Source organism: Mustela erminea, chromosome 5, assembly GCF_009829155.1.
Source record: "Mustela erminea isolate mMusErm1 chromosome 5, mMusErm1.Pri, whole genome shotgun sequence".
In the NCBI taxonomy this organism is placed as follows: domain Eukaryota; kingdom Metazoa; phylum Chordata; class Mammalia; order Carnivora; family Mustelidae; genus Mustela; species Mustela erminea.
In genome coordinates this window covers 117,876,051-117,903,048 of record NC_045618.1, presented here as the reverse complement: position 1 = coordinate 117,903,048, position 26,998 = coordinate 117,876,051, and the positions used below count along the sequence as shown (strand labels likewise).

The 26,998-nt window shown below is 53.2% G+C and overlaps 1 protein-coding gene across 6 annotated transcripts in view; it reads right to left on the bottom strand.

The window, feature by feature from the left end:
* The window catches only part of CCDC88C (coiled-coil domain containing 88C), a 124,530-nt gene that overhangs the window by 55,306 nt on the left and 42,226 nt on the right, over window positions 1–26,998 (bottom strand). For 5 of the 6 annotated variants that reach the window (XM_032344659.1, XM_032344660.1, XM_032344664.1 and 2 more), the window contains exons 4-9: window positions 18,191–18,260; window positions 4,865–4,923; window positions 4,109–4,192; window positions 1,513–1,653; window positions 1,061–1,245; window positions 293–374 (exon numbers count right to left, since the gene is read on the bottom strand). In XM_032344659.1, the coding sequence (XP_032200550.1) occupies window positions 293–374; window positions 1,061–1,245; window positions 1,513–1,653; window positions 4,109–4,192; window positions 4,865–4,923; window positions 18,191–18,260 (621 nt within the window). Of the gene's footprint in view, window positions 1–292; window positions 375–1,060; window positions 1,246–1,512; window positions 1,654–4,108; window positions 4,193–4,864; window positions 4,924–10,954; window positions 11,098–18,190; window positions 18,261–26,998 lie in introns of those variants that run through there. The other variant, XM_032344662.1, reaches the window with a different exon arrangement.

Sequence of the window (26,998 nt, the reverse complement as noted above, 5' to 3'; positions counted from 1 at the left end):
CCAGGAGTGTAACATTTCCAGGACGCCCCAGGAGAAGCCAGTTTCTGGTGGCCGGGCAGGTCCATGTTGGGAGGGGTCCCCCACACACAGGGTCACTCCCCCACCAAAGCAGTTCTTAGGACAACTGGCTCTCAGGCCATGCTGCTTTGGGCCAGACAGAAACAGAGGCCTTTGCTGGAAGCTTCTGAGGCTGCATTCCCAAACCTCCAGGCCACAGTTCTGGGGGAGCCCCCCAGACACAGGGTGCACAGCCCCCCACCCTCCAGACATGCGCAAAGCCCCTCCCACTTACCTCCTGCTTGACCTTCTGCAGCTCTAGCACCAGCTGGTCCACCTCGTGCCTGGTGTCCCCAAGCTGCTCCGTCTTCTCCTCCCTGGGGGTGAAGTGGAGGCACCATGGTGAGCCCTTCTCAGTTAGCACCCCCACCAGCCCCCCCACCTCACGAGACCACAGGAGGGAGAGGGAAGGGGACACTTCCGGGAGCCAGGAGGGCAGTCTGTAGACTGAGCCCGCCAAAATGTTCCTACTCAAATTCTTCTCCCATTTCTAACCTTTAAAAGCCTGCTCTCAAACACCCCCCACCAGACACCGGATTTCCTTCTGAGGGTGCAGGCAGGTAAGAAGGCTCTAACTACAGGTGCATCCCCCACAGCCAGGCAGGCAGCCAGGGGGAGGCGGGCAGCTCCCAGGGTGGGGTGAAGTGAATGTCACTTCACCTGCTGCAGGAAAGAGGGGACAACAGGTTCACCTGATGGGGGGAGCCACATCTTCCCTCCAGGCAAGAAAACCTCCCCGGGTGTGATCATTCCTGCCCCTGACCAGACAGGTGTGGACAAATGATCTGTAACCTGGACTCGCAGGAGCCCAGACAGGGAGGCGACCGGGCCACGTTCAAACTGCGACCAAGATCGGAGCAGAGCCGAGCCCCGCTGACACTGGGGCCCACACCAGCGGGCTCCGGTCGGCCACACCACACCAAGGGAGATGGCACGACAGACACTGTGCTGGCGAGCCCCCACACGACAGCAGAATGGCAGCCCGGGGTCGCTGGAGACTCACAGTTCCTGCCTGACACGGCGCAGCCTAGCCTTGGTGTCGGCCAGCTCCACGGCCAGGTGCTGCTTGTCCTCGCTGGAGAGGCTGCTGGTGGGGCTGGGGGTGGACTCGGTGCTGGACGACTTGAGCGGGCTGGGCGGCTGCTGCGCCTGCAGGTAGTCCCGCTCCTGGGTCAGGTCCACGATCAACTGCGGTGGGGGGGGGGAGCAGTCTCACCAGTGCAGCCCACACAGCGCCCGTGCCCCCCCGCAACGCGGCCACACACGTCAGAAGACAAGGAGTAAAACCCCCGCTGGGAGCCAGACACCCCGAGAGAGGGAGGCAGGAGAAAGGGGGTAGGAGTTTCAAGAAACAAAATATTCAGTGGGACGACCAGGAGCATATGAATGGAGGAGCCCCCCCTCGACCAGCTCGGCATTTCTAGAACCTTCTCCTGCTGGTGTCAGGGGACGCACCTCTGTGCATTCGTCTCGTTCATCGATGAGCCTCCTGAGATGAAACACCATGTTCCTTGAGAGGGCCTCCAGCTCTTCTGGGGCCACGTCCGGGAGCTCCAGCCACTGCAGGTCAAACACGTTCTCCTGGTTGTGGGTCACCTGTGGGCACAGCGGGAGGTGCTGCGGAGGCCGGCCAGGAGCATCCATGACTGACGTGCCCCACCGACACCAGCAGCCCTTCACGGACCAGCCCTCTGCTGTGGGAAGGGGGCTGCGTAAGAAGGTGCCAGCTTCCCTTGGCAAGTCACTCCCGCTTTCAACACAGCCTGAAATGAGGACCTGGGGGTTGGCTTTAATGCCAAAAAGCACTCCTCCAGTACGGTATTTCCCTAAAGAGTCCTCTGACGCTGTTCCCGGAGCACTGCCAGCTTCCAACACAAGGCAGGGAAGCCTCAGGAGCTCCGAGGGGGAGGAGAGGGACCGTGTGTTACTACTTCCAACCCAATGGGAATACACCAAATGTTAAATCAAACTCTTATGCCAGAATGTTGGGCACACGACAATTTTATTGGGGGGGGGGGCGAGGGAATAGGTCTGAATCAATCTAAAGCAATCTTCAGGTAAGACTGTTATCTCATCCCCAAAGGTCACGTGAGCTCTTCCCCTTTCCGACAGGTGTGAGCGGAGGCCCACTGCTACGTCTGTACTGGGCTGCCTCTCCATGGCTTCTGCTGGCCTGACTTCTCACCTCCTCCCCTTCCAGACCCGCCAAGGGTGCACAAGCCCCCTGTTTTGAGTACCTCGTGTTTCAGTTTGGGAAGAGAAGTAATCTCGGACTCAGGTCTCAACAGGAAAATAAAAAATCAGGGCTATCCACTCAGTGAGGCACACCAAAAACATTCTTAAATTTTTCAGAGCCGTGCAGAGAGACAGAAAATAGTTAAACAAAAATGAAAGGCAGAGGGGGCGCCTAGATGGCTCAGTCGGTTTAGTGTCTGCCTTTGGCTCAGGTCATGATCCCAGGGTCCTGGGATCAAGTCCTACGTTGGGCTCCCTGCTAAGCTTCTCCGTCTCCTGCTCCCCTGCTCATGCTTTCTCTCTCTCAGATAAATAAAATCTTAAAAAAAAAAAAAAAAAGAAAGGAAGATAGGGTCCTTTAGTTTCTCAAAAGGCACCCCCTTTCTTACCTCTCCTCACCTTACAAAGGAAAAACAGATTCAGCTGATCATGATCAGGAGAAATCTCAGCCCGTGGTCCAGGGCAGGCTCAGGATGAGGGGTAGAGGCTGAGTGCTAGACCTGCCCCAAGCCGAGGCTGGGGAAAGGCCTCTGAGGAAGGAGCACAGGGGCTCAACCCCAGGAATACGTCCGTCGCCCAAGGAACTTTTAAAGGCTGGTGCCCATCCTCCCCCAGTTCCGCACACCTGGATGTCTAAGCAGCACCCAGCCAACCGTGAAGGCCAGGCCCCTTCACCAGCCTGAGAGAGATACAGGACTCCTTTCTGGCTACATCCCTTCTATCTCTCTAATAACCCGCTGTCTGAGCAGGAAAGGCAGCAAGTGGAAAGAACCAGCGAGTCTCAAGGACCCAGGTCCCGGAATAAACACTATTTTCCAAATACACAGACGTGCAAGGAAAATTAAAGAGCAGAATCATCCTGAGGCTCTCCGTCGCTCAGCCTGATACGGGGACTGAGAATATCTGCTACATTACTGACTTTCCTGACGGACCCCTCCCTGTGACGAGCTGCCTCCATCTCCTGCTTCCAATCCTGGCTCAGAGCTCACCAGCCCCACGCACCATGCCCTGTGCAGCTGTGGGAGCCCCCGAGCCCAGGAGCTGCGGTCCCTCGTGCTGGCATGGGGAGCTCTGCCCCCAGCTGCCCCTGCCAGTTATCCACCTGCTCCTACGAGCTCCCGCTTGTGTCTTTTTTGTGTCTTCACCGCAGGCTGAACTGTATCTCCGGATGTGATTAAAGCATACAGTGCTCCTTCTGGAGACAGGGTAGGGTGGTGGTTGAGGGAGAAAATCAGGTGGGCTCTTGCCTCTCCAGGCTCACTTTCCAGCGAAACCACGTCCACCTAAGGACAATGGTGAAGGGGCTGCTCTTGGTGCAGAGCCCTCCTGACCCAGGAGGCCTGGTCTCCTCACAGCCCCCGGGACTTGCTGGGTTTTACCTCCCCAAGTGGGGGCAGCTTGTTTCTCTGCCGTGTCACCAACAGAGGCGGAGAATCTCTCTCTATAAAGATCCACCATTCGAAGGAGGGTGACATTTGCCAGAAGACATCCTCAGGGTCTGTAAATCAAATTCTGAGCCTAAACCACTTGACAGCTCTTAAAAATAGTCTAAGTCCATATTAGGCAAGAAGAAGAGGCAAAAGAAGACTTGATTGAGGGTTAAAAAAATTTTTTTTTTCTTATTTTTATCCCGTTTTAGCTTGCCGATGGTTACCTTTCCAAATAGAATCAATGTGTCTGCAGCGTCTGCATCTTATTAGTGGCAAGATCATTAACAGGTGATCTACTCGGTAAGCTTTTCGCCGGTGGAGGGTACTCCAGTCCAGGTGGCCACAGGAGCAGTCTACAGCCACGTCCCCCAGAGCCACACACCTACCTCCTGTATATGGGCCACGATCCCAGCTTGGGTTTCAATGTCCAGCTGTTTGATTCTTTCGATAAATTCCTCTTTCTTCTCACACTGTGGAGGGTGACAGACATTAAAGGAAGCATCGTGTGAGGGTGACCTAGGGCCACCCCACTGCCTAAGTACGGTTTCAGACCAAACTGGCCAGCTACCCAAGCCTTCTCCTGGCTTTCTCCCTCACAACCAAGCAAGCTCCTGTCCACCCACCAGCCCTTCCATGGAGGTTTCTCTAGAAGTTGTCAGAGGACCTCGCATCAGACCTACAGCAGAATCACGTAGGGGGGTGATTTTGAAAAAGTTCATCCCAGACTGACAACACCAGGTCGGGTGGGGGGTGGGGATGCCGAAATCAGCTCTCCAGGGGATTCTTAAACAAGGAAAGAACAAGAACACTGGGTCTAGACCAGAAGCTGGCCAACTTCATCTGTAAAGGGCCAGATGTTTTTTTTTTTTTTTAAAAAAAAAAAAAAAAAAAGGTGGCCACAAGCCAACGTGGCCAAAGGCCCCAGTTTACTGATGCTCCTCTAGATCTCTAGATGCTTCGACACTGGGAACAGTGTGCTAACAGCATCCTGGCCCACGGGTCCCCACCTGCTGTCTGGCCCATGGTGCCTTGTGCCAGACGTAGTGGCCACCGCGCTCTCAGGAACCCTAGAACTCCTCCCTCAGGAATCCCAGCCCAAGACGGCTGAGAGGAGGACCTCCCCATCCCCGCCCAATCCTTACCTGGACGGCACAGCCCAGCACCAGCAGCAGCAGCTTCTTGATTTCTTCCATGCTCTTCCCTAAACCAAAAGAACAACATATCTAGTTAAGCTCAACTGTTCGTCAAGTTTCACCGGGGATCTCTGCCTGCTGCAGGGGGAAGGGAGGGGAAACCCAGCTAGAAAAACGGTCGTCTTTCTGCCCAGCGATATTTATCTGTTTTCTTCATATGGGTGATTTTTTTTTTTTTAACAAATGAAAATTCCGTCCGTAGCTATCTGTGGCCCTTTTCCATTCCGATAACATAAACATCCTCTCATGATAATGAATGAACTGCAGAACCAGCAGCTCTTTTTTGTGTGTGGGAAGCAAAGTACAGGGGAGAGAGTATTCCCCATGGGAAATACCGAGTCCTCCAAAATAAGGCTGCATGTAACTCCACCTTTCCATCATACAGAACGTGGAACAGACAAGGGAGTGCAGCTGCAATCCCCCTCCCCACCTCACAGAATCACCAGTTTACCCATCGGTTCCACGCCCCTCCCCCACGTCCTCTGTATCAGTGTTTGCCTGAAGTATTCTAGAGCAAATCCCAAATATATACGTGTCAATTTTTTTTTTTTATGGTTTTTTCGAGAGAGAGAGAGAGGAAGAGAGTGAGTGAGCACAAGTGGGGAGAGGGGCAGAGGGAAAGGGATAAGCAGGCTCCCAGCTGAGCAGACAGCCCGATCCCCTTCAAGGGATCCCCTTCAAGGGTTCAAGTCTTCGCTATTTTGATGTGAACACTGCTAGAGAGAACACTTCGTGGCTAAGTATGCACGTCCCTCCTTCCTTAATAAATTGCCCCACAGAAAGGCTTTACGATTCTACTTTCTCACAACCCCAAAACAGCCAGTCCCAATACCCCGTTCTCCCTTGCCTCTGCCCTTCTGGTCCGTCTCCATTTTGCCAAAACATTACTATTTTGCCGTTTGGCACTGTATCTCTCCTATTATAGTTGAGGCCGCACACACCCTCCTTGGCAGGCCTAATTGGTTTTGATCACGTAAATAAACAGAGTCAGATACTAGGCTCCACATGGGCTCCGTCACCCAGAGAGGTGTGGCTCCCACCGGCCGAACTCTTGTCTCGCAGGCTTGGTCTCCGTTTCTACGAAACCATCTCTCTACTTTCCGATGCCATGAGCTGGGTGATGTGCAAGGTTGCTGCCAGGTGAAAAATTCCACGGGGCTCTCCCTTTGTTATCATGTCCTGTTCTACTGGGGGAGGGGTGACAAGCCACCAATAGCTCGGTTTTCTTGACAGACTTACCGGCACCCACTCACTCTGGGCAAAAATGGCCCAACGTATCCCTAGCAACCACTGGGAGGAGCAAACCCAGCCGGAGCCCCAGGAATTAGTGTCGTGGTTCATTTCCAGTCCCTGGGTGTAACCTGTGTGTGGAGTGATGTGTGATCTTGTCTTAATATTTCTCCCGAGAAGCAGCTCAACATGGCTTTTCCCGAGATCACGGCTGAGTCTCAGGTATGGGGGCTGGGCATTCTCTCAACCAAAGCTGCACAGCCCCCCGCCCCGCTATCACCTTCCAGCCTGAAGGTGGGCAGGACGGGTTGGGGGACTGGGCCTCGGGGACCCCTGAGAGCATTCAGATCCACAGTCCTAAGAATATGCTTAAGGTTTGGCACTGCACATGCAGGGAGATGGTCAAGCCCTTCTCTTTGCTGATAAAGTACAGAACTTCATCAATGTCTAAAATGGAAAAAATTTCACACTAAAGCCTTTTGTTACCTGGAAACCTTTTCCTTGGCTCCAGAGGTCCTAATCCACAGACATAAATAAATGCAAGACCACAATGACTAAGTTCTGCCTTAAACCTGAGCTGATGATCAATCACAGTTTTAGTCTGGATGACAAGGAAATGCCCACGGGAATATTCAGAGACTACAGTCAGTCTCACCAAAATCTTTCCCTGGCCACAGTGCTATATCCAGCCCACATGCATGCTCTCACCTCTGGCCCCTCAGTCAGTCCCCAGACACCTGACAAGTGCCCCTCCATAAGCCTTTGGTGGACCTAACAGGTGCAGGAACCCCCCTCAAACTCCGCCAAGCTGTCGCCAGTGATGATCACCTTGCACAGGCCATGCGCCCGGTGTATAACCAGCAGGGAGCAGACACGCAGGAGGAAAGCATTTGGAAGGTCTCAGATCGTCCCAGATGGAAGTCAGAGTTCACAAGGCAAATCTCTACCTGCTCTGTTCACAGGAAAGGCCCCAAAGGTCCTAATTATATCATACTCTAGAATAATTTAAGCAACTCCAATGATCCACATTCCCAGCTCGCAACACATAAAAACAGCAAACTGACCGCGGGAACAAGCCCTGGGCAGGCCCACTGCCAGCAGCAGAGGCACCGGCTGCAGGGAAGAGCCCAGAAACCCCGTGTACGTGTACACAAAGGGCTCAGCCCACATTCTGCTGCTCGGTGGGAGAACAAAGGGTTCTGTTCCCTCAGCACCCAGCAGCCACACACAATGACAGCTGTGAGTCACTCACTCACTCATACCCATTAGAAAAGTACGGAATTCCTGTTCACTATGTTTTAGAACAGAGTCGGGGCAGAGGTTTTAAAGGGAGAGAGAGAATCTTTGAAAAAATTTTCATGGAAAAAAAATTATTTAAAATGAACTTTCTGGCCATGAACGGGGTCCTAGGGAATTAACCTCTGCCCTCACTCATTTTTAAAAAGATTTTATTTATTTGAGAAAGAAAGAGAGAGAGACCATGTGCACAGAGGGAGAGGGAGAAGCAGACTCTCCGCTGAGCAGGGAGCCTCGGGCAGGGCTCGATCCCAGGACCCTGGGATCACGACCCAAGCCAGAAGCAGATGCTTAACTGACCAGGCCACCCGGGCACCCTTAAAACAAATGCACCCTGTGATTTTCACCCCATACATAGATTCCTATGCAATTTGAAAAATAAATATATTTTAAAAAGCACAAGATTCCTCGTTTCTCCTGGGAAGCTGCTGCCCAATTTCTTAAGATTTCAACAGTAAGGCGAACTACTGCTATTTTCATAAATCCGCCCGATCTGGGTTTTGAATAGTTTCAAAACATACCAGAAGACTCTGTACTGGGTCCCTGCCAGCGAGACTGGCTCAGGGACAGAGTTATGCAGGCAAAGAAGAAATAGACCTACCGACAACGCCCTCCCAAGCACCTACTACGTGCCAGGGGCTCGCTGAGCTCAAGAGTGCAGACCAAGACCGCCAGCAACTCTAAAAAGCCAACAAGCGCTACGGAAACCCCGAGGAAGGACATCTAGCTTGCAGTGAGGCTCAAACAAGGCTTCCTCAAGGAAGTGACCTCTGAGCTGCGACCCAAGGATGAGAAGCAATGTGGGAGGCAGGTGAACCAGAGCTGTTCAGGCACGGGACCAGCACATGCAAGGCCTGGAGGAAAGGGAACAGAGCATGTGTCAAATTATAAATGCTTCCTGGTTAAGCTCACTAGAGTGGTTTTTCGGAGTGAGAAATGGGAGCAGGGCACGAAGCAATGTGGACTTCTGTACTGAGTGAGTCATAAGCCACCAAGGAGTGGGGGGAGGGCTGAAAACCTCCGACAGCCTCTGCATCTACTCAAAACCCCAGGGGGAATCCCATGATGGCCTGAGCTGATGGCTGAGTCTAAGAAAAACCTTAGTTACTTTACTACCTACTTCCTGAAGCCTTGACACAGAGAAACTCACAGCGGCCTTTCTTCGCAGAGCTGGAATGCATCTGCTGATCGAAGACACATATAAAGCTACAGATATGTGTGGTAGTCAGCTTCCAAAACAGAAGAGAAGCTATCTGACATTGCACGTGGGGTGAGGGTGGGCCTGGGGATAGGAGGATGGTTGGACAATTAAAGTACATGAACATGGGGCACCTGGGTGGCTCAGTGGGTTAAGCCTCTGCCTTCAGCTCAGGTCATGATCTCAGGGTCCTGGGATCAAGTCCCGCATCGGGCTCTCTGCTGAGCAGAGAGCCCGCTTCCCTCTCTCTCTCTCTGCCTGCCCCTCTGCCTACTTGTGATTTCTCTGTGTGTCAAATAAATAAAATCTTAAAAAAAAAAAAAAAAAAGTACATGAACTTCTGAAACATGGCAGCTGGGTTAGATCTGGGTTGGAAAATCCTCTCATCTTGCGTCCGTGGTACACATCATCTCACCGGCTTCTTACGGAACCTGAAATGAGGCCTCAGAATCCTCCTGAACAGAGCACGTGACAGCCACTGTCGATCAATGGAAGCTGACACATGAAACAAAACCCGTCCCCCGTGCCCAGTACACGATCTCAAGAGTCCTTTTGGCTCTATTTGGATTCGCTAAGAGGCAGCCACTTCCTAGTCTCTGGATACAGGAAATAATGCTTATCGTCTATAAATGATCACTGAGCTATGAAGGTGGGGATTTGGGCAAGGGGACACCAAGACCCCTCTTAGATGGAGCTCCTCCAATCCCCAGCTGCACACCTTCTGCCTGGTGGCAGTTGGAAGACAGCGATTACCTTTAAGACCAGAGAAAGGTACCGACAAGGAGTCCCCTCCGTCACGCTAACTCCACTCTCTACAACCACAGAGGCCCAGGATCTGCAAACGGCCAGCAAGGCTGAAGGTTTAACCCTCACAGGCTAGAAAATGGACCCATTCAAGTTAATTTGGTCTCCCCACATGCCTACAGACCATGTCTGCCCGTGCACAGAATACATGATCATTGGACTGAACCCCCAGAGCACAGTATTCTCTCCATCTTACAAACAAGAACAGGTTTAGATAAGCGGGGTCCCGAACTCAGATCTGGTTCCAGATTGGCCACTGCTTGCTTTGCCCCAACTCTCTACCATCCCTGTCATTACCGATGGTCCCAGTTCCTTCCAGAGCAAGGCTCTATCTGGTTGAGCATCTGATCCCAGCATGCTAGTGGGCGGGTAGTTAACTTGCGCCTGCGGACTAGACCAGTCACCTGAGCAGCTCACATCGAACCCCCAGCAGAAGGACCCAGAGAACAGGCTTGCCTTCCTTCCCTGCCACGATGGAGGCCTCACACACGCACGAACATACTTTTCCTTAATACTTCCTCACGCTGCTCTCCTCTGCCTTATGGGCTTGAGTCAATCACCAACTATGCTCTTCCCAGTTTCTTATATTAAAAACGGCCGTTTCCTGAGGATGATGGTGGGCCTATTTCGTTGATTTGAAACTAGCCCTGCACTGAGCATGACCATGTACCTGTCTCCTCAGTGGAGACACCCCGGGACTCACTGACACGGGCACAGCTCTGCGGGCCCTCCTAGGGTTCCACTTATATCAAGAACAGCTGTTTATTACTATTTAAACAGTCAGGGTTGCCTTCCCCGGGCATTGCTGGGGAACAGTATGAAAGGTGAGGTGGTGGTAGGTGGTAGGTGGGCCCATGGGGATCCTCCATGTACCTGTCCCGGTCCATGCGGGCTGAGGCAGGCACCCCCCACACACCTGCTACCTCCCTGTCTGGAAGTGTGAACCCTGTGAAACCTTTACCTAGCTTTCTCATACGCAGAATGTGGCTCCCACCAGGCATTACCATAACCCCTTTAATTATTAAATAAATGGTCATCGCAGGTGGGCTCTGGCAGGCAGAGTCACATGTCTGTGCGAATGGGGCAGAGGCCTCCCAAGCGCATCATCCCAGTGTCTGTCCACCACCCACAGCAAGCCTGCCCCCACCCCTTAGCCCCCCCTCCCCCCGCACCACCACGTGGGCAATAGGAGGCCTTTGACGGGAGGCAGCTGCTCCCAGATGACAAAGAACACCCAAAACAGTCCCACTGTGCCCCTCGGACAGCATCACCAACAACAAAAAGGGCCCCCACCCCCGACTGCCACCGCACCCAGCCTTCCCCGGGCCCAGCAGGTGAGAGCTACTTCTCCTGAGCAGCCAGTAACAGAAGACCAGAAAAAGCAGAATCGACCACCAGAATTCAGCTGGAGACCCAGCGTCTGCGTGGGCAGGAGAGGACAGGAGGCAGGATCCCCCCCGACCACCAGGCAAAAGACTCAAAGCCCAAATCCTCTCGGGGACCATAAAGACCTTTCACAAATAACATCTCGTCCCTCCTCGGCGGATGGCCACGGCCACAGGGCACAGTCCCGCTGGAAGCCATGGTGTGGTGATCGCAGCCAGGGGAGCCGTCTCTGTGTACAGCCCATCGCTAAGAAGTTTGCTAAACAAAGGCTGGTCTCCAGGCCGATCCCACGGGCTGTTCCGAAGGCCAGCCTTTGGCCGCATTGGAACGCTTGCCTGGGCCTGGTGTTAGCCAAGCTCCTCACGTTCCTGGAGGAGCCAAGGGCTAGCTTGCCGATGAAGTGCCAGCAACCCCCCACATTCTAGATGGGACTGAAAAACTCATTTCTAAACCCAGCCAGCAGCACAGAAGCCAAGGGGCATGATGTGGCCTCGCTATGCGAAATAGGGTTTGGGAGATTTTCTGAGCCTGTTCCCTCAAGGAGGGGACAGGGAGCATAAACAGAATCAGAAGCCTGCAAGGTTGGTTTTCCTTTTTGTTCGCTTACATCTTCCCTCTTCATTTCAAGGATCTGAGGTTTTTATAATAAAACCAGAAATAAAAGTATATGCATGTAAGACAAGATCAGACTCAGGGAGAAATTGAAAAAAAAAAAAAAAAAGTATGGAGAAAGAACTCAAGAATGTCTCATTAACCTCCAGCGGTGGATGCCTGCCACCATGTCTCTTGCCAAGCAGGACAGGGGGGAGGGTAGGACTGCAGGAAGATGGCAGGGGAGGGAAGCCAGCCCTTGTGGTCGTTAAGACAGTACTTCGTGGGGACAAGAAGATTGTTCCTAATAATCCAGACTCTGGGCCCTCCTTCCTGGCTGCCATGGGCACACCAGCCCTGCATAATCTCCCTGTTCACCACTGAAACACGGAGCAGCACAGTGTGGACCACGAGGGAAGGCTTCCATGGGATCTGAAAAGTACTTCCAAAATGCCCTTGATGGGAGAGCAAGCAAACACTGTTAAATTCCAGGAGTCTCGGGGAGCCCCGTCTCCCTCTGGCCTTTGAATGTGTGTCAGCTGTGTCCTGAGTATGGTGCCCTTCATGGGACTCCAACACAATTCTCCCCCCTCAAGCTCTTCCATCCCAGGACACCTTCCTTTCTGATGCTCTGCCAAACACCTCCTCCAGGAAGTCTTCCCGACCCGCCTAGGCAGAGCTTATTACCTGCTCTGCACTCTTTGGAAAGTACACTTGCATCACTTCTCGCCCTGGAATAGATCTAGTAGTTACCAATGCTGTCCTCTTCCTGTCCTTTCTCTAACAAAGACTGGAAGCTTCTTGAGCACAGATAGCCTGCTTGGTTCCAGGGCCCCTGGACCCCCCGGGAGAGGGTGGGCATTGACACAAAAGCTGGAGGAGAGGGATAGGCTGAGCTTCTCTGTGGGGGCTCTGGCTGAAGAGTAGGTAGCCTTCTCAGAAAAGGAAAGGTACAGGGTCATTCTCATCTAGTATGTGGGAGGTGAGGGCGGGGCAGATTGGAAAGTCGCTCTCTGGTTTCCTCAGCCAGAGCAGCGATCAGAATGGAGGCCTGCATGGGCTGGGAGGGAGGACATTCATAGGATCTGTGGGCTCAGAACACTCTTACGCCTCATGGTGCTTTCTGTGTCTCTAGGACCCCCCAGTACATGGAGAACACCAAAGACCAAGGGCAAGCACACTGAATAGGGATAAATGGAAGGCCCCAGGCTCTCCTCCAAAGCTCCGGCCGTATTCGCAGGCAGCACTCTGTAGGCTCTGGGGTCAGCCCTCCCAGGGCCCGGGGATCTCGCCGGGTGTCTGCACCAGGCAGAACGAGGAGGACGGCCGGCACTTCTGCCTGCCCACGTATGCATCCCCCTGCAGAACTCACAGTGACAGATACATCTCTCCTCCATGGGACCCTAACGCTGTGTGCCTCTGAATGCCTTCCCTCTCCTCTCTGGGCTGGGTTTCTGCACCTCAGGGGCTCCCTCCCTCCCGTTCTGCACGTCTGAGGTGGGATCAGCCATGTACAAGTCAGAATACCACCACTGCACTTAGATCCAAACCTGGCAAGAAAAGCCATGCTCTCTCCCAGCACGACTGTTGAATGACTCAGCAGAGAAATTAATTTGCTAACACCACCCTGGCTTCCCATCAGGCGAATCTGGTTTTTTGTGTGTGGCACGGTGACAGGTCTGGCTGCTGAGAAAACAGGGCTTGAAAGGACGGGGAAGCTGGTCTAGGTCTGGCCCAAAACCTTTCCTTGCTTTACGGACAAAGCGGACATCCAGAACAGACTCTGGTAAATCACGCCAGTGTACTTAATGGACGTGCAGCTGGCGAGGGCAGTTTCTAGGGCCTCGCCTCAGGCCTCGCAGAGCCACACACACGGGCTTGGGCAGAGAGCAGCTCTCACGAGACCCTGACCACGGACATCTGACCTTCCCATCTGGGAGAGCTTGTCTTTAACCCTCCTCAGGAGCGCTCGTTTGAAGGAACAGGAAAGTGGGGACAGGAGAGAGGATGAAGGTGGGTCTCCAGCAGTCGTCATTTACTGAGCACCTACTATGTGCCAGGCACTGCTCTAGATATCTGGAACATAGTGGCAACAATAGAAAAATAAAAAACCCAAAGATCCTGCCCTCATGAGAGATTACATCGTGTGTGTGTGTGTGTGTGTGTGTGTACGCACGCATGCATGTATGTGTGTGTGGGTGTGGGGGTGATAAACAATGCAACAGTCATGAAAAATAAATGATCAAGTATACCAGAGAGTGATAAACACTGTGAGAAAGGGAGGGCAGAGCAGGATGAGGGGATGGGGTCCCAGAGGCCGAGGGGCTGCAGTCACAGGTGGCCCCTGAGCCAAGACCCATGCGTGCCTGGGAAAAGGGAGCCAGGTGGTGGAACCGGCCAGCGTGCACGGGTCCTAGCACCAGGAGGGAGGGGCAGTAAAGTAACACAATCTGACTCACTTGCTAAGGAGACCAGGGCAGGGGACAGACGGCAGGGAGCAAGGACAGGGACGGCAGGTGGGCAGAAGGCTACGCTGGTGTGTAGCCAGGTGAAAGTCAGGGGTGTCTGGAACCGGGCTGGCAGTGAGGCAGGAAGAGGGAAGAAGAGCTCAGGTGTTTGGAAGGTAGAGCCGAGGCATCAGCCTGACAAGCGAGTGTGGGTGAGAGAGGAGGGCAGGATTTGGCCAGCCAGAAGCACACCACACGACACCCTACGAGACCCGGCCCTGAGAGCCCCCAGCGCAAGGCTTTCCCACCAACAGCTGTCATATAAAGGTGAGCAAGGGGCTCAGAGCAGGGTCCTATGAGACCCCAGGCCAGGCTCTAAGATGTGGGGTCCACAGTGATGAGGCACTAGGCAGACGCCTCCCAAGGGACTGATATCCAGTTGAGAGACCGCTGCAAAACCAAATACTGATAGAGAGAACACCCAGAGAGGCCATCAAGGTACAAAAGAGACAAGAGAGAAAGGGGATTTGTGGTCAGGCGGGGACAGACACTGAGGAGAGATTTTTTTTTTTTTTTTAAGATTTTATTTATTTATTTGACAGAGAGAGATCATAAGTAGGCAGAGAGGCAGGCAGAGAGAGAGAGAGGGAAGCAGGCTCCCTGCCGAGCAGAGAGCCTGAGGGGCAGAGAGCCCGAGCCAGAGAGGGTGTTGATCCCTGGACCCTAAGATCATGACCTGAGCCGAAGGCAGTGGCTTAACCCACTGAGCCACCCAGGCGCCCCTGAGGAGAGATTTTAAAAGCACTTTAAAGTATATGAGGTTCTTCCTCACATTCATGGAGCTGTCCCTGAATCCCACCCAAGGCAGAAAAAAAAAAAGAGAGACAACATCCTTTTGTTCAATGGGTGTGGCAGGTTCTATACACAGAAAAAATCTCTTAATAGTAGGAATTATGACATCTTCCTTCCCTAGGTCAGAGGTTGGGGGCAAATGCTTGGTGTCTTGGGATGGATGTCACTGTGTGTGTGTGGGTATCTGACTAGACACTTTGCTGGGCTCCACTGAGGTGCATTTGCCAAAAGAAAAAAAAGACAAAGAAAAAGCCCCCACCCACCAAACAAAGCCATGAACTGGGAAACGTTGTAAGTAACAGTACGGTTCCCTCACCAGCCAGCAAGAGCACAGGCCTGCCCCTAAGATATGTGTGGCAGCATTAGTGAAAAGGCAGCGCCCCTCCCAACTCCCAAACCCACTTCTAGGCAACCACACAAAAAAGAAACCAAAAGGCTTTGTTCTTTACTTAAAAAGAAACCCAAAATGCTTCTTTACTCATCTATGTTTTAAAATTTAAGACAGAACACACTATTCCATAAACATGCCTCTGTGTCTTCTCACTGGCGGGCCTCCCTTGCCAACCTCCCCTGTTCTCAGAGGCCCTGGGACCCCTGTCAGAACTACCCAAGCGTGCACCCAGTTCACAGTTCCCTGCGGTGACGCGGGGTGAGGCGGCCCCAGCCCCCCGGGCGGAGCTTGCTGAAGCCACGGGGAGTCAGGCCGGCCCGGAGGCCCCCCGAGCTTGCTTCCAGGCCAACGTGCACGCTCTCTTCCCGGCCTGTCCGTCAGAGCTGGTGACACTACCTTTTCGACAGATGGGTACTGACTCTATTCGGTGCTAGGGACACTCCGTTCACCAGTCACAGCCTCAAAAGCAGCCGCCCCACAATGTTCTAAGCCTGAATGATGGTGAAGTCTGCCCAATTCTATACACTCACGACAAAAAATCACTACGTTGTATCCTGAGGGGGAGCAAATGTGATGGCACAAAACTATAGCTCAATAAAGCAATTTCAAGGGCGCCTGGGTGGCTCAGTGGGTTAAGCCACTGCCTTCGGCTCGGGTCGTGATCCCAGGGTCCTGGGATCGAGTCCCGCATCGGGCTCTCTGCTCAGCAGGGAGCCTGCTTCCTCCTCTCTCTCTCTGCCTGCCTCCCTGTCTACTTATAATCTCTGTCTGTCAAATAAACAAATAAAATCTTAAAAAAAAAAAAAAAAAAAAGCAATTTCAAAAACAAGTCACAGTGTCCACACCCGTGTAGATTCTTTTGCTCTGCACCAGACCCGAAATGGGGACCTGGGTCCTCTGCGTAAAGACAGCCCCCTCTGGGCCCATGTGGTTCAGAGGCTGGAAGAGAGACTCTGCTAGGGGAGAGGCTGGAGTCAGGGTACCAGGGTGTGGAGGTGGCTGGTGAGTGGGCCCCTGGAGGACAGGCTTCCAGGTGGCAGCAGGAAAGGGTTGGTGGGGGGCACAGACAGGGAAGAGGAGGGGCCCCACCAGAGGCAGGGTGGGCAAATTACACGGCACGATGGGGTGACAGGATGGCGGGATGTTGGTGGGTGGGGTGGGGGGGATGTGTTTAATGTCAGGCTGAACCATATGCCACAGCCACATCTGTAGGTCAAAAGGGTCAAATCCTGGCCCAACCTGGCCTGTCTGTGTGTGACACAGGCGGGAAGCCCAGGACCCAGGGTCTGCTAACAGGCCATGTAACCGCAGGCTCGTCACTTAGACCCCACAGGCCTCTGTTGTCTCATCGTAAGTGGGATGGCACAGCTGCACCCCAGAAGCACGATCCCATTCCCATGTTTTCACACATCCACGATGCCCAGCACATGGTGGGCTCACCGGAGGCTCGAGGAGGGAGCGTCCTTCTTTCCTGCTGCTTCACCTGCCTCTTCACCTTACACCCCTGGCTGCCCCCAGAGCGGATAGAATAGCGGAGCTAAGTTTGAACCACCCACCTCCCACGAGCATCTCTCCCCGCCCCTATTAAGACCAGCCGCCGAATAAATCAGGACAGGAAGCATAATTCTGCACAGCAAAGCAGACCCCCCACCTTCCTGATGTTACCACGGAAACACGGGAGTGCCAACTGCCCCTGGGGCCAGGGACTATGGCTAGAATGGGCTGCATCTGGCATCCTCAACCTGGGGGAACCCTGAAACAAAGCCAGACGGCCCGAAGGCAGAGCCAGGGCCAAGGCGAACCAAGGGCTCCCTGTTACCGACGCACAGAGTGGGGAAGGGTGTTTGCTGCCAAATGCCAGCAGGTGGGCCAGCAGGTGGGCCAGGGCAGCCTCTGCAAAGCCGTCACTGTGCAAGGCCGTGAACGTTCACGGCCCACAGCGCTAGTGATCAAGGGGAGGTCCAAGAAACCTCTTCCTTTTGGCTCACGCGGAGACAAGGCGACACGCCAGCTCACGGGGCCCCTAAGGACACCTGCCACGAGGAAAGTGATTTGATGCTCCGTGGTCCTGACTCGGTGCCTCCAGATACGACGGAAGCTCCTGGGGCCACAGCACTCAGAGACGGCTTCTCTGTGGGGACTGTCCTGGGCCGGTCAGTCAGAGTTCTGTTCCTTCAGTCCTGAGGCAACACCAGCTACTCTCATAAGAAAAGGGCAAGAGGGGCCAGACACCAGTGGGAACAGGGTGAGGAGATGCCACGGAGGAAAGCTTGTCTTTTCTGTAAAAGCCACTTTTGTGGGGGGCCTTTCCTGCACTCCTGGACCCTCACCTATTCTAGGAGGCCAGAGACCGATGCCAGCCAGGTCCCCACCGGAACAAGTCCCAGCCAGCGAGTACACTGTCCCTGGGCCTGCACGCTGACGTCCACGAGCCATAGGTGCGGGTCAAGGCACACGATCGTGCCAAGGAAAAAAAATCCATCACCCTCTTCAACTCACTCGGTGAGTTAGCTGGCAGGTATGACCTAAGCTCTGCTTTCCTGGAAGGTGTCCAGGAGGACAATTCCTTCAGTCCTTCAAAGTCACACCAAGGGTCCAAGCCCAGGACTTAGAAACCTTGCCCAACGCTGGTCTCCAGAGACCAGCAGAAGGCATGAAAGCTGAAACAAGACAGGACATGCCGGAGAGATCCAACTCGGGGTCAATGAAAGCATGTCGGGATCCCCGAGGAAGGGATGTTTGTTCCTGCAAAATACTCTGACCTTCTTGCCAACAGGTAAAATGGTGTGGATTCTGTGCTTACTACGGAGAGACCCCCCCCACCCCCCGGCAACTCCAGAGACAGCAGTGGGCTCTCCTGCCTATGCACTTGCAAACAAGGGGTCCAGGGGTTGGGAGGACTCATTCGTAAGGGAAAAAATGCGCTCTTGGCTTCACGCCTCTGGGGAGTAAGCCATCCCTTCCAGAAGCTCACCCAAATGATGCCGTGTTTTCACCGAACTGGCTCAGAGCTGTGTGTCCAGCAGCTGCTCAGAGCCCATGGCGCTGCCCGGGCACCCCAGGGGGCAACTGCCACTCACCAGACAGTGGGTCTTTGCCAATCATCAAGACATTGGGCAAATTCATTACGATCAGCTGCTGGAGAACTTCCTACAGAAACAAAGGGGAAAAGATATCGTTAAGAACAGGAAACAAAATTAAAGAATGACTAAGAAAATTACAGTCTGTCCCTGGATAAGCATGCGGCAAGTGCTAAGTCTGAGGATCCTCTAAAATAGGAAGGAATATTTAGGACATAAATAAACGAGGAAAGCCCAAGTTAAGTACATTTCCGCCTTGATCACTAACACATAAAAATCACGCCTGCCAATGCAGAGAGGCCTACTGCAGGCCAAGGATAGAGGATTAGGTCTAAGTTTCTTTTTAAGAGAGGTTCTTTATTTTTATTGTATGGTTTGCTGGTGCAGTTAAAAAAAAAAGTACAGAGCAAAGATGAGAGAGAGACTCCTGAGTCTTTATAACCTAGTGATTCAGGTTCCTAGCATTCGGCAGGTCTTTGGACGGAGCTATAAATGAGACTTCCCTCATTTACAGCAGCAGCGCCCCAGGGGGAGGGGATAAATCACAGCTAATCTGCACCTGTTAAAGGAGGCTCGAGGAAATGAGCCGCCTTCTGGCCCTCACACCAAGGGGCTTTGAAAGAAGGGCCCAGGCACCAGCTATCAGTCATGCCCCCGTGTCTGGGGTCTTTTTAACAAGCTCCCCCAGTGGAGCGTGCGGCTCCGACGGGTCGAGCCCCCGCACCCGTTACCCAGAGCACTTCTCAGGACAGGTCGTCTTCTCTGCCCAGACGTGCCTTTTCACCAATCGGAAGATTAAAGTCTCATTTTTACAGAAGACAAGGAAGGGGGTAGGCTTCTCTAAGTATTCTCGTCTGAAAAGATTACAAAAGGGGTCACTACAGAAATTTTTCACCGAAGTTCCTCCTGTGCCTTTTTTTTTTTTTTTAAAGATTATTTCTTTACTTATTTACTTGAGAGAGAGAGAGAAAGCACGAGCAGGGCCGAGGGACAACCAGACTTCCCGGTGAACGAGCCCAGGTCAGGGCTAGACCTCAGGACCTGGGGATCATGACCTGGGCCAAAGGCAAGTGAGTAACTGACTGAGCCAGCCAGGTGCTCCTCTCTGATGCCTTTTGGAAAAATGTTTCCAGCAAGACAGCTTCTTTCCAGCATCACTCTATTGCACCAGGTGAACTCGAGCATCTCTGTAATCTGTATAATGGCAACTAGCCCTGAGGAAGAAAACAGGGACAATCACACAGTCCTCTAACACCACGGGGCCCAGCTGAATAGCCCAGAACGATGTCCAAATCAGAGTGGTAGCCGTGGCAAGCATGCCCGGAGAGGCCAATACCTTCAAAATATACATAAAGTGATTTGCTCCTCCCCCCTCAGTGTCTTTCCATGGCTCCTGTCCACACCAGACTAGGGGCAGGGGGAGAGGGGCGGATGCAGACCCAAACACACCGGACCCCTTTCCACTCAATGTCGGCGAGCGTTTTTATTATCTGGGGTTGCAGGTCACCATGTGAGAGGCTAACGGTCTCTCAAACACATCTTCATTGGCGAGTACCCGTGCCGGACAGAAGCAGAAGTTGTAGAGCAGCCTCAGCCCTCCTCCAGGGCTGAGAGAAGTCAACACACTTACAAAACAGTCTCTCAACTGAATGCTCGCGCCAAAAGATTCCGCAGTCTCTCCCTGGGGCAAAACACACACGGAGAGTAAAATCAGCAAAATCCACTTTCTAGCTCACTCATCCAGCAAAAAGAAGGACTCCAGGCCAGATTAAGCCCATTCCGTCACGGAGTCGCTACTCTGCCTCCACGCTGAACTCAAGAGCTCAGCCCCGCTTCTGGAAGATTTACTTTCTGTCACCGTCCAACCAGCTACAGTCCCTTTGGAAGCCCGGGCTGGTTTCCCTCTCCCACCATCCAAGCGTCTGGGGGCACCAGAGCTATGACTGGGTGCTCACGCTTACAAAGGAGACACAGAATGTGAAATCGTCTCAAAGAATTCTCCAGTAATAACAAGGTGGTATTTTTATGCTAATGATTATCTCAGCAAAAGATCATTGGAAACACTGCTAGACACTATTGCTAGAAACGTATCTTCTCCCCAAACAGAGTATTTCACATCAGTGTTTTTAATTTTCCCACAAGAAATGTGTCCCTTGGTGCAATCAAGAAGTATTACTTTATGAATTGATGATTTTTTAAATTTGTTCCTTTCAAACAACACTGTGGGTCTTCTAAGATCTAATCCTGTGGCCCAAAGCATTCCTGAGACATTAACCTTCTCCTGTGGCCCAAAGCACTCCTGAGACACTAACCTTCTCCCTATAGGCCCGCCAAGCACATGTTCAGCAAAAGTAGGCTCCAAGGTGTGAGGGCACGGACAGAGCTGTCCAGTAGAAATACAATATGAGGCACACATTAATTTTGAATGTTCTAGTAGCTACCCTAAAAAGGATAAGGAAAAAAAGGTGTCTGCACGTATGAAAATATTCGAATAATATGTTAAGTCAGCATATCCAAAATATTATCATTTTGCCATACAACCAACATAAAATCATGAACGAGGTATTTTACATTCTCTTCTGGTACCAAGGTCTCTAGAATCCACTAAGATTATACCCACAATCCTTGTCAACTCAGATGCTAAATTTTCACTGGAAACACTTGATCTGAAAAAAGCAGTTTCCCAACACACTTGTAAGTCTTCCAACAACCGAATCAAGTGTCAGTTTTCAAACGTCAGGAAAATTTCACTTCCTCAGTCACACCAGCCACACACGGAGGCCCCAAGAGCCACATGTGACTAGCAGCTGTCACGCCCAGGACATATCAGTCACTCCCCAACACCAGTGACAAGAGGACTCGGTGGCAGTCAGTCCCCGAGGAAAGCTGAGAAAATACATCTATCGTCCCCTCGGGGTGGCAGGGCCTCCGAGGCGACAGGCCAGGCCCTCCATCTAGTGGGGACGTGAGGTGGTTGCTGACAAGGAGACCCTCCCTCCTGGGAATCAGAACAGAAAGCCACTGTGCAGGCCGCAGCTGACTCTGGCCAGCTTGGCGGGCACCTGGTCACACCCGGCCTACGGCGTGGGGTGGGAAAGAGCCAGGATGGAGAACACAAGCCCAGGGGTGTGCTCTGAGCAGCTCTCTAACTGGCCAGCAAGCCCTCCTGGTGCCAACCCAGACCTCTGCAAAGAGCAGAAGCAAAGGGCAGTCACCGGCAGAAGCAAAGAGGAGGGAAAGGAGCACACACGAATCTCCACACCGTTTCGTCTTGTCACCACATCCCTGTGGCCTGACGGGCAGGAGGGAAGAGTCAGACTCAGGGTGCGGCTTTCCCAGAGACACGCCCCCCCCTTCTGCGGAGATGGGGTGGGGGTGGGGTTGGGGGGGTGGAGACACGAAATGTTAACTCCGGAGATCCAGGAGGGATTCTGTACCTCTCTGCGCCTCCCCTGGTCCCCTCCTCTGAGTGTGTTCTCAGATCCTAACATAAGATGCTGGGGAAGCCCCAGATGTTCCTTTTCATACACGAAGCCGTACTAATTGCCTCCTGGAAGGATCCCATTGGTAATTGCTGTAAACAAACCCAGAGACCCGAGAATGGGTGAGAGGAGGGTGGGCATAGCGGATGCTCAGTGGCGGAGGGCTGGAAAGTGTCCTGTGATGTAAGAAGGGGAGAGAGCCCCCGGGACACCAGCCGGGCTACAAATCCAGAAGCTGGATCTTACCAGAATTCTGAAGTTCCTCCCGGGGCTGGCAGCCCTACCTGCTGGGGGAGCAATGGGGTCGGTCAGGACACTCTGCAGGGAGCGTCTGTCGCCCCAGTTGGCGGTGCCGAGGGCTGGCATCTGTGTGTGCCCGTGGTGTCAACAAGCCTGGAGGCTCCCCCTGACGACATCCCGGCCCCGGTCGGATTCCCAGCTTCCTGATTTCAGCAGCAACCCAAGGGGGAGAATGCAGGGCCCGTGGCATGGCTCTACAGGTCACGGCTGGGGAGAAGTTCTGAGAACAGAACCAGGGAGCGGAGTGGGAGGAAAACGCTCCCTTCCTATTAGAATTCTCTCCCCGCAAGTACAAATGTATTCGATGGGGGGAAAACACAGGAAACCGGAGGGGGAGCCCCATTCTGGGCCTCACGGGTCCCGGAGCACAGCTAGGGACAGGAAGGATGTGACAGAAGATGCTAATGAGCAGATTCCAGAGGTGGCCAGGGACACACACACCTCACACTTGATTACAACTAAGCGGGTGGCCCTGGTGGACCCAGGAGCATGGCCTCACCACTGGTGACACCAAATGCTTGTCCTGCTGGTCTTTGAAGCCACCGTGGGGCCTGGGGCCACAAGGTCGGGCTACACCCTCGGCACCCTTCTGTCCCCAGCCCTCCTCCTCAAACCCCCTCCCACCCTACTCCTCTCGGGGACGTTCAAGGTTTCCCGAACGTCTGCACTAGGCGGGTACCAGCAAAGTCTCAGGATGAAAAGACCCGGAAGGCTCTGTCACTGCCCTGTGGATAGGGCTGCCCGGCTAGAGGCAGGAGGACACAGTGAGGGGGAATCAGAGGCCTGAGGCGGCACAGCAGGGGCCGAGAGGGACCCGGGATGGACCCCAGCAGGGGTCTGATGGGACCCCCTTGCTCCCCAGGGCTTGTAGATGAAGCTCAATTGCTGCATTCTGTCCAGCCACTCCATTAGTGAGGTCCCAGTGGAAGCTGGGCCCCCAATTCCATTCTGGCCAGTCCCCATTCAGGACTTACAGAGAGTACACCTGTCACCCATGGCAGTCGAACATCCGGGAAGACCCAGAATGAGCCTGTGCTTTCTCCCAGGACCTCTTCTCTTGGTTTAGGAATGGGGGACACAGCTCAGGCCCCTTAAAACCCCTCCATTGACCCCTGGGCATCAGGGCACATACCCCAAAATCTTTGTAAACAGTCTGCCTCACAATACCACTGTCAACGGCAACATAGTAAATGGAGGGCCGAAAACAGCCCCCGCGACACCTCAAAATACAGTTGAAAGGATGGCGAGCCAAGTGATCGAGGAGGGGCACCTCCACACGGTGGCTACGAGTGGATCCCGGGGGCTGGTTAGGTCTGGGGAGATCCAGCACTCATCCTGGTTCCTGAGACCACGACCGATGCCTGAGCCAGAGAGACACGACTGCACGGGCAGTCATGAAGGCACGTCAATAAAGAAAGAGAAACCCACAGAGAAGCTACCAAAATGACAGCACATTCTTTCCTACAGCCACCATGACAAGGGCACTGCCCAACATTTTCTAACGATCCTGGGGCTCGTACTCCCTTAAATGACGCTATGTTAACCCCACGACCTGGCTTCTCAGATTGTTTTTGCCAGCGACTGAGCTGTGCAATGACAGGCTCCCAGAAATCATCTTTTCCTTTGAGACAACTCACCACGTATCCAAGAGGAAAATGACAGGATTTCACTTCCATTTTTTTTTAGAACACCAGCCCCTGCTCTCTCATCGAAGTGCACTCTGGCATCTCCCACCAGGAAACGCAAAGCCTCCCTCAGCTGGGAAGAGCAGGTGCCAGCCGGTAGGACCCCGGTGACCCTGGACTGGGGGGCAGGGGTGGTGGAGAGGGCTCACGTACTGTCCCCGCTGCACCCTGGGGATGGAGGCTGAAGGCCTTGGGGGGAGGGGTGGGCTCCTGAGCACTAGGCCCTTGATGATTGGGGCTCAGAGAGTCCCAGAAAAGTTCCATCTGCTACCTGGGGCAGTGTAAGGGCCTCCCTGAAGAGTCTCACAATCCCGCCAGGGCCCATCCGGACCTCTGCACCCGCCCAAGCAGAAAGATCATCTTCTCTCGTGGTGGAAGAGACGCAAGGTCCTGGAGAAGTTTTGGGGTGGAAACGCTTGTGTGCGTGTACGTGTGCGTACACACGGGGACTGCAGGATTGAGGACACGGATGTCACGAAGACACTGAAAGAATTCTTTTTCTCCCCTTCAAATGAAACTCAGTTTTATGCCTTGATATTATGCCAGAAAGACAAAATAAGTGCTGTCGAAGGACAGGTTCTCTGAATCATGAGTGACCCTCCATAGGGGTCTGACCAGGAGCTAATGCTGAGTAAATGAGGGGGGATCCCAGAAAAGTGCAGACAATCACCCAGCAGAGGCATCCAGAAGGTTACCAAGGAGGTGGGGATGGTCTGAACAGCAAAAATGTGCCTTCCACACAGCCAAAGAGACAAAGAGCCTTGTAGGGACCTGGCCATGTTCTCAGAGTCAATACTGAAAATCAGAAACACGCGTGGCATTGGCTTTGATCATGCACCCAGCCGCCTCTAGGTCTCCGTTCAGATCCTCAGAAGTCACACACTGAGCGCTGTGCTGTGAGGTGAGCACTCTCAGCCTGAATGGAAAGGCAGGGAGGTAGAAAATCATAGCCCAGAAGGCAGGGGTCAGAGCAACACAGCACAAGGAACACCACCAAACCCTACCCAGGTAAGTCCGGGAAGGCTTCCTGGAGGTGGCTTTTGAGCTGGGCTATGAAGAATGCTTAGGAGTCCCATAGGAGGAGGAGAAAGCCCAGAAATGGCTGAACTGCTGAATGTGGCCAGCAAGTCAAGCCTTGGGTTACACTGTACCACACACTCTGCAGGTCCCAGTGGGGCATGTTTTCTTCCCCCCACATCCCTAGCCTGCACTCCTCTCAGTCAGAATCCTATTCATCCTCCAAAGCTCACAGAAAGTATTACCTCCTCCTTCCAGCTACCTTTGATGCCATGAAGCACATGCAACTTTCTTTCCTCTGAATTCCAAATGCTTCATTTGCCCACGTCTGTGGGTCCTTTCGCATTTTGCCTTGTCACACAACACCCTCACCACTCAGAGGCAGCGAAAAGCTGCTACAATGCCAGCTGACAAAATTAGACTGATCAGAAAAGATTTCTCAAAATTTATATAAAAAAAAAATATTTTTTAAATGGGGGCACCTGACTCAGTCCCATAAGTGTCTGACTCCTGACCTCAGCTCAGGTCTCGATCTCAGGGTCCTGAGTTTAAGTCTCACATCGGGCTCCACACCCAGCATGGAACCTACTCAAAAAAAATTAAAAAAAAAAAAAAAATTCTCCTTTTTTAAGGGAAGAGGCATCTTCTTATGTCTCTTTCTCACCAATGGGGGGATCAGGTCCTGAAAACCATCTGCTTTGCTCCACCACCATGATCGAAGTAACTCAACTGTCTTTGTCTGGAAACCTGGTAAAACTGGCGGCCATAGGCCTTAAGATTCACCAGCCTACAGGTGTTAACGAAAGTTAAAACATTTCAGAGTGAGTTTGTAGCGCTCCTTTGAATGTGCCATGCTTTCCCATTGTTAATTCCCAAATATGATTGTTCAAGGAGCAAACAAAGCAAAACAAGTTTCATTTAAAATTCCTACACTACCGAAGCGAGTCCGACAAGAAAGGTATCGCCCGAATTCCAATGCTCCCAGGGTCTACTACAGTGCCCCATACGAGAAGACACGTCTAACCCCCACAGCAAGAACCGTGCCGGGGGGTGCACAGCACCAGTGAGGGTTCACACAGAGGATGTACATCTGGGACTCCACAAGGCTCCGATGCTCAGGGAGCACCCCAGACAGACCCACAGAGCTGGGACAGTGTCTGGGCCCTCCGCACACATGTCCTCCTCACTGTTCATGCTCAGGTCACCAATGAGCTGTCCTCCCAGCGACGCATTTCAACACCTCGTACCCGGATCTGGCCCAGAGGGGTTCCATAACACCCTTTGATACTCCTCGGTCAAAACAAAAACTGCCCGAAAGCCTGGCCTTGCCAGACACACGTCCAACCACAGAAAGGGTCCCATCTCTTTCCTGCTCCCTACAGTCCCATGGGGTGGTCAGGAAAAGAATCAGAATTTCCAATCTGAGGGAACCAGGGCAAGGTGCTGGCAACTAGGCTTCATGGTAGGGTCAGAGCGGGGGCCAGGAACGGCACTCTGGGTAGTGAGATCTCCCCGGGACCATGCCACCTGCCCCATGGCCCAAACCAGAGCACTCCGTTATTGGTGATGCTGGCCTGTACCTTCCGTGGGGATTCACGGCACCCACAGCCTGCTGCCCCCAACCCCTGGCAACTCCCGATTCCCACAGTTTTGCCCCATCTGAGGTCAATAAGGAAAGTCCCAGCCCACTTTCTGGGGTATCACCGCCAAGAGCATGAGTTTCTAATTGAACTGCTGGGAGGAGGTGCAAGCCTGATGATTTATCCTCGGCCGGCCGTTCAAAGCCTGGGCCCATGGGGCCACAGGCTTGTAATCCCATCTGGACAAGGGGCTCTGGCTCCTAGCGCATTTCCTGTGACTGGGGCAGGGAGCCCTGGCAAAACGAGTGGTAATGAAGTACTTTATGTTAAGAGGCTGTCACGTAAAGCCGCTGATAGATTCAATCCATCTGTTCTAACCCCTTTCAATTACTCCGGGGTCCCTAGGGCCTGACACCAGCGCAGAGCCGCACGAGCCTGACAGCGCGGGCTCTCCTAACTAGGCCACACCACATCGCAGCAGCCGGTGATTTAAAGCTACCCGCTGGGGCCACCCGGGCTTACCGCAGCAGGAGAAAACCGCCCGCCCCCGTGTTCGTGTTTGTAGCGGCCTCTCCCCGTGGCTCTGTTCACAAAAACAAACTAAGACCGCGCTTTGTTCACAGAAAGGGAAACAAGTGTTTCCTCCAAGCGAATGGAGGAGCAGACCTGGGGGAAGGAGCCCCTGGAAACGCAATCACCACTGTGTGCGGGCAGAGCTAATTGCTGTGTGACCTCAGGCAGGCC